This window comes from Nuphar pumila, chromosome 6, assembly GCF_984573655.1.
Source record: "Nuphar pumila chromosome 6, dmNupPumi1.hap1.1, whole genome shotgun sequence".
In the NCBI taxonomy this organism is placed as follows: Eukaryota; Viridiplantae; Streptophyta; class Magnoliopsida; order Nymphaeales; family Nymphaeaceae; genus Nuphar; species Nuphar pumila.
This window is the reverse complement of record NC_143254.1, coordinates 109,035,407-109,043,008: the sequence shown is the minus strand read 5'-3', so window position 1 is coordinate 109,043,008 and position 7,602 is coordinate 109,035,407. Positions and strand designations below refer to the sequence as shown.

Sequence of the window (7,602 nt, the reverse complement as noted above, 5' to 3'; positions counted from 1 at the left end):
GATAATTTGGGAAGTTGTGCTATGTATCAAGATGAAATATCCCAAAATATCCTGTTATCTAGATAAGTGGGGTTGCATCCAGACTCTGTGGATGCCATGTGCAGCTATGACAAGTAGGTTGTCACCCAAGCAAGTTGCAAGTCTTTTGAGGGTGGCTGCAACAAGGCGATCAAAGCAGCCATGATCATTCAACCAACAGAAAAAGGAATAGTATGGCAACCAAGATAAGGTCCGTCACCTATTCCATTGCCAACCACATAATTCTTTTGGTATACATCATATTCATGTACTTATGGTGGTTTAATGTGACCCTGTAAATGCTATTGAAAGGAGAAGATGCACCTACACCTCTTGGTTGGGGCTGGGAAACGTGATGAACTGTTCGTCGCTCTCGGCTTGTGTTTGGCCTGTAGAGAGCTCATTCAAACACATAAAATAAGCTTGGTAAGCCGAGCATGAACAATGTCCTCTTTTGCAAGTGAGCCATTTTGATTAGAGTATAATTTCTATTGTTTTTAATTTTTGAAGAAAACGCATTCTTGTTAATGAGTCAGCTCAAGCTTGTCATGAGCATAAGCTTCACTCAAGTTGCCACAAGATTGAGCCAAGCATAAATACTCTCTGTTCGGTTTGTTCTGTTCATTTATCAGCCCTACCTTTGACACGGGCAGAGTTACATATGGGCCAGGGTGGGTAAGTGCTCACCTTGACCAAGAAATCCTTAATAAGGGTGCCCAAATGCAGTGTCCTCCCTCTCTCTTTCTGCCAGCCGTTCCTTGCTTTGACATGACCTCGAAGTCTTAACCTGTTGAAATTGGATGAACCAACCAACTCATAGAAGAGGGTTAAGTTGGCTCATCTTAGCTTGACCAAGTGAAAAGGCTGCCTTGTTGACAATTCCATTATTAACTGCAACAATCTCTTTGGCACATCGCGGTCATGTTTTAATAATCCACGTGAGTGTATTCATGTTGCTGCTGTGTTAGCCTCATGAAACAAATGAGCCATGATATATATATATATATATATATATATATATATATATATATATATATATATATATATATATATATATATATATATATATATATATATAGATGCTATGGGGCTTCGGGAGTATCGACTCCCACATATTAGAAATCATGATTGTAGGTTGTATCTTCTCAATTAGATGTACTCAAAATAGTTTATTTGATAGGAATCATACTTTGGATCATCTTTTGTGAACATAAAAGTTGGATTTTTTAAGTCATGAATTTTGATACATTGTGAGCCATTGATTTTTAAAGGTCTTAAAATACACACACACACATATATATATATATATATACATGATCCAAAACTTGTTTTCTACTAAATAATGCTTATAAATCATTTCTTAGGGTTTGATCAGCTAAAAAGTTCAAGAAATTTGACAATCTAAAGCTTTAATTAGGTGGGAGTATCATTACTATAATATATATATATATATATATATATATATATATATATATATATATGTGTGTGTGTGTGTGTGTGTTGTTAATGCAGCTCCTACCAACCACAACCACGCACCGGTTGGTAAAGAATTTGTTGTTAACGCAGCCTTTCCACTTGGTCAAGCTAAGATGAGCCAACTGAACCCTCTTCTATGAGTTGGCTGGTTCATCCGATTTAAACTGCTGATTCAGACTTAGAGGTAATGTCAAAGCAGTGGTGGAGCCAAAAATCCAAATTAGGATGGGCACATGTGTGTGGCAGTGGATCGGCGGGCAGAGAGAGAGCACTGCATTTGGGGCACCCACTATTGGGGATTTCTTGGTCAAGGTGCTCCCTTGCCCACCCTGGCCCATATGGAACTCCGCCCGTGTCAAAGTCAGGGCTGATAAATGAGCCGAACAAACCCAACAGAGAGTATTTATGCTTGGCTCAATCTTGTGGCAAGTTAACAAGAATGCACTTTTTTCAAAAATTAAAAATAATAGAAATTAGACTCTAAACTGAACAAGCTCAAAATGGCTCACTAGCAAAAGAGGACATTGCTCGTGCTCGGCTTACCAAAGTTTATTTTATGTGTTTGAATGAGCTCTTTACAGGCCAAACACAAGCCGAGAGACGAACGGTTCATCACGTTTACCAGCCCTAATCAAGAGGTGTAGGTGCATCTACTCCTTTCAATAGCATTTACAAGGTCACATTGAACCCTTATCTTGGTTGCCATACTATTCCTTTTTTCTATTGGTTGAATGATCATGTCGCTTTGATACAACCACCCTCAAACATGCAACTTGCTCGGGTGACAATAACCTACTTGTCATAGCTGGCCATGGCTTCCACAGAGTCTGGATGCAACCCCACTTATCTAGATAACGGGATAATTTGGGATATTGCTTCTTGATACATAGCACAACTTCCCAAATTATCCGTGTTCTTTTAAAGTGGGTGCATCCAACTACGCCTTTAGGATACTACATATTTATGATCAATGAAATGGGACCAAGTTCGTGTAACTCCCCAAGATTTCATTCTCTTGGCAAGGTTTTTCTAGCTGGGGGGATATTTGGATGCACCATGTCCAATAAACCAGGAAAAGTTGGGATATTTGTTGTGCTACATAATGGAGTATCCCACTTTATCCCAGTCTTCCAGACAAGTGCACACATAGACATCCCCTTAAGGATTGGAGTCCATGAACTTAGTCAGGGATTGAGGGACTCAGGGATCCATCCATGCATTCTAATAATTTGGTTAGAGGTCTGAGTATCCCTGAAAATCTAGTTTTTGATTGGCACACAGACCTTTTTTTGGATATTTATTGAGGAGAAACTTCAGTTCAGGTGGTGAGGCCATAAATCGCTGCCCTGTAGTATGGTCCACGGCCAAGCAATTAAACCCCTCATCAACTCCTTGCCCACGAAGGGGACCAGGGCTGGGAAACAAGACGAGCAGCTTGCCATTCAACTTGGTTCGACTTGGAATTTGAGCTCAGTAAGCTGAGCTACGAGCCAGCTCATTTAGGTAGATGAGCTGAGCACGAACATGGCAAGCACGGCTTGGCTTGTATAGACTCATTTTACATAATATATAATATATATTTATATTTATAGATTTTATACATGTATTATATATGTAATATATGTATTACACATTTATTATGAAGCTTTAAAAAACACTTTAATAAATTTTTTTTTTTACAAAACAAGCCAGCTCGTGATCGGCTCACAAAGCTTGGCTCAAAACAAGCTCGAGCTCGGCTCAGCTTGTGACAAGCTAACGAGCCAAGCCCAAGCAAGGGTGTACTCTTAACAAGCCGAGCTCAAACAGCCCCAAGCTCAACTCGTTTACCAGACCTACATTGCACCTCAAGGACGCCCGTGTTATTTTTAACTTAATGTTGTAAATGTGGGATCCGACTGGGTCTGTATCTAGGTCTATCACTTAATAGGCCTTAATATCCAGATTGGATCCTTTGTCATTAGATCTCAGGCAAAATTCTTCATAGAGAAGGAATAAGGGAAATGAGTAAAGCTTGTTTTATTACAGCTTGCACATGTAAAAAGTTTATGCATACATGTTTGCCCTTATAACTCAGAAAGGTACGAACATGTACACTCTTATACAGGCTAATTTTGTAAAATTTAGGAATATAAAATTGAGAGTATATATATTTGGTAGTTGGTAGTAATCAAGAATTCTGTACATTAATTATCTGGTTCATATTTGGTCATGGCACCAAGAAGTCAAGTTCCCTCTGTTTGGCTCAATCAGACCTTATCGATGGGTTCAACATAGTCCAAATGTTAGGGATTGGTTTTTTTAGTTAAAAAAAGCAAGATTTTATGAATCAGAAAAATATTGTACGTAGACCATTGATTTTTCAAGCCTTATGAAACCCTACTTACATGTTGCAACCGAATGATTAAAGAACATATTCCCACTAAGCAAAACATGTAAATCACAATTGTAAACAAGCCAGCTTAATCTTGGTTTAATAAGTCTAGGGTTCAAATGGGCTATGGACGGAATGTAGTTCCTTACTGTCTTCTTTCTCATTTGGAATTCATTGTGGTCAAACCCTTATTTCTGATGAAAGGATGGTACATTAGATGCAGGGGTATAAGAAATTTTTGCTTACCGCAAAAGATACCTCTACTTCTTTTCAACTCAAACACTTCGACTGTCAAGAAACTATTGAAGCTAAAGACTTCACTCCACTTCCCACCTCAAACGTGGTCTCATACAAGGGAGGAAAAGTTCCGGAGTTTACTTTTTCTTTTTTTATCAAATGAAATATGCTAAAATAGGGTTTTCACGCTTTTTCATTTTATTTTTAAATGCTGGCTGTACAGAACATGATTTTATAGGGATCAGCTCTTGAGCGACACTAGAGAGTTTTTATAAGGTTTAAAAAATTAACGATCCAAAATCTTTGTATTTTTGAGGCTCCAAATATCATTTTTTCATAAAAAACACATGATCCAAGTATCAATTCCTAGAAAGTAGACCATGCCAAACACATCTATAAGGTCAGAATCACGAAAAAGCACCAAAAACGTCAAAAAAACCCACTTAGCATGTTTCAACTTGCCACAAAAAAAATGAGCCGAGCTTGAACATCTCATATTCAGATCGTTCAGCTCATTTACCAGCAGCTTTCAGACTTATGGAAAGGTATGCACATCCTTCGTACTGAACTCACGGTGCGAACCCTTTGTGGGCATTGATCCCAAGCAAGTTGATGGCAAATTTTAAAAATATGGTTATGCAATTCAACCAAAAATGAAGCATGAAAGACACAAGGGTTTTGTCATAGTGAGATGGGACCTAGGCTGCTTGACGGGCAGTCGAGGTTCAAATCTCATGAGCATCAGCCCGTAAGTAAGCCGAAGCTTGGAGACTCGCTGGGGTTGAAGGGAAAGCCCTCGCAGTTTTATGCTGACAGGACAGTGACCAAGTACAGCAGGCTGAGACAGTACGACTAGGTCTCTGCACCTGGGGCGGTTTCTCTAAGTAAAATATAAAACAAATGATGACTCTCTCTCTCTCTCTCTCTCGTAATGCTATGGTCCTTAATCCTTGAGATGGACGGATATGAGGGATCATGCATATCATTGATTCGTTATTCTGCACTCCTTTTCCCCTTTTTCACTCTTCTTCCTTTCTAACAGAAAAAGAAGCAGAATGTCAAATTCCAGGCAATTGAGCACTACATTAGAGAAAAACTAGGCTATTGGGCATTACACTAGAGAAAAACTATGGCTTTTGTACAATGTTTGGACACCATTCTACATTCGGGTCACCATAACTCACAGGAACAGGATCTGCGTGGATGGATACAGAGACTGAGCAGTAAGGACTGGCACCGGCTTCAAGCCGGTGGCATAAGAGATGGAAATATATGCCATCAAAATTTTACATGTCTTGAGATAAGGCCTTCCAGGAGCTGGTGGTCTCTTTTTCAGTTGCCATTTTGAACTACAAGCTGAGATTGTTGCTCTGATTGAGGTTTTGAGATCTTACACAGCGATCTATACTGCAGCCGAACACTTTCTCCATTGTCTAAAGTCTTGAGAAGGTACCTGAAAAAGAATAGAGCCAACACAGCTGGCAGTAGTGAACACAATACTGATATCACATTCTTTACAACCACCAGAACAATAGTAAATACTCCCTTGAATCCCACAGTACCCCCAGGAAATCAATCAATGAAGACGCTTGAGGTGTTTCAGACTAAAAGTAACTATGTTGGTAGCAAAAGAAAATCAGAAAAAAGAAAATGCAAAGGAACTACACCCACAGATTAACAAAGTGTATATTCTTTGGGTCGAGCTAAAATAACTCTTACAGGTTGCAATAGGATCTATCAAGTATAGATTCACTGGATCAAGTGAAAACACAAAACTTATATAGATTGCCAATTTGCCATAGGACCCACCAACAAAGGATGGTAGAACCAACTTGCTGAAGCCGATGCTGAAATTGCAATTATTTTCCAAAACAACCTAAAAGGCTTCACCATCATGCCTCTGAATCTCACACATATGAGCCCCAAGGCCGAAAGCCCATCTAATGGTTTAGTGGCAATAACTTTGTGTGTGAGAGAGAGAGAGGGAGGGAGAGGTAAATTGGGCCTCACACAACCAAGCTGGAATCCAAGCATGACAGGGCACGGGCCTAGGTGCCATTCAATAACATGGTTGGTCCTCTTTCAACCCAAAGCCAAATTGTCCAAATGAGTCCAACTTAGAACAAGGCATACAAGTCAGGACGCTCACCCCTACTAAGCAGTGAGCTCTCTCAGACCTCCATAGGAACCAATAGTCACATATCTTTAGCTTTTTAGCTCAACCGTAACAACTTAAGTTTCTGAAACAAACATCTAATCTAACATACCAGTTCAGTTTTTTATTTTAGCTACTTAAAACATAGGTCAATGAAAATTCAAAATTCCGTACTTGCATAAGCAACTGAGCCAAGAAATATTAACAAATTGATCGACTTACCAGCCATTGAGACATTGTGAGGTGATTACAGCTTCCCTTCCTACAAACTTATCAGGCGTCCTCCTATTCCCCTACAAAAAAAGCTCCCCTTATGAATCAAATATTCATTTACCAACTTCAAGGTGACTTATAGCTTCTTAAGAAATGCAAGAAAGCAATATTGACCTTAATTATCACTTTCTCATTCACAGAAAATGGATATTGACCCCCCCTCAAACCAGGGTTCTCACCATCTGCATTCATGTCTCCATCTTCCTGCAGTTGAAATAACAAAACAGAGTAACTCAAAAATCTGTTAAACCAGCCAGGAGAAAAGCTTACAGAGGTCAACAACAATTTAGAGATTATGAATTAGAGAATACAACCATTCAAATCTAAATTGTCACAGAAAAGTACAAAAGTTATTCTAGAAAATAAATCAGGAAAGTTTTTATTTCATAAAACACAATAAAATTCTAGTTGTAAGCTTCCCCAAAAAAGTACCTTGTTTAGTCTCTTTATTGCATCCACCTGTTCAACCACTTCTTTCCTTCGTTTCCGGAGTGTCGCGTTATGGAATAGCCTTCTGTCATCCTCATGCTTTACAGCAGCAGCAGCAGCCCTCAAAGCTGCACAATATCTCATCAATTCAGCCAGACTTTAATGATAGGAAAACAAGAATTCTCATTGAAGAAACACATACCATGATTTGGGATCAATGTTCCACAATCAATCTCTGCACCACAGATGCTACACCTGGACTATATAATAAACAGGAAATAAAAAAATCATCACTAGAAATAGAAGCAACTACAGTAGGACGGACATGGAATACAATAAATCTATGAACTGAAGATTGCATATTCATCAGATCATATGAACTGCAGACATGAAGCAGCAGATATCAGTATATGCTAAATAAGAAAACCAACTCGAAAAAAACAGATACAGTATCCTGCTATTGTAGTGGTAAATGGATGCAGATGTCATCTCACTTGTTGAACTATTTAAGAGACACGGACTTGATCCTTCCATCAAAGTTGCAGTTTCTCAAGGTTGAATCATTTTAAAATAGCCATATAGCATTGGGATATTTATGCTCCCAACCAAGGTTGTAAAAAGCTTACAGGTGCCCAAATCA

At 38.9% G+C, this 7,602-nt stretch overlaps 1 protein-coding gene across 1 annotated transcript in view; it reads right to left on the bottom strand.

Moving 5' to 3' along the window:
* Positions 1 to 5,190: 5,190 nt before the first annotated feature.
* Positions 5,191 to 7,602, bottom strand: part of LOC149835636 (uncharacterized) — a 29,174-nt gene continuing 26,762 nt past the window's right edge. Inside the window, exons 8-12 of the mRNA XM_090008645.1 lie at positions 7,165 to 7,222; positions 6,966 to 7,090; positions 6,648 to 6,737; positions 6,483 to 6,553; positions 5,191 to 5,558 (exon numbers count right to left, since the gene is read on the bottom strand). Of these exons, the coding sequence (XP_089864771.1) occupies positions 5,438 to 5,558; positions 6,483 to 6,553; positions 6,648 to 6,737; positions 6,966 to 7,090; positions 7,165 to 7,222 (465 nt within the window). The 3' untranslated portion in view covers positions 5,191 to 5,437. The remainder of the gene's footprint in view (positions 5,559 to 6,482; positions 6,554 to 6,647; positions 6,738 to 6,965; positions 7,091 to 7,164; positions 7,223 to 7,602) is intronic.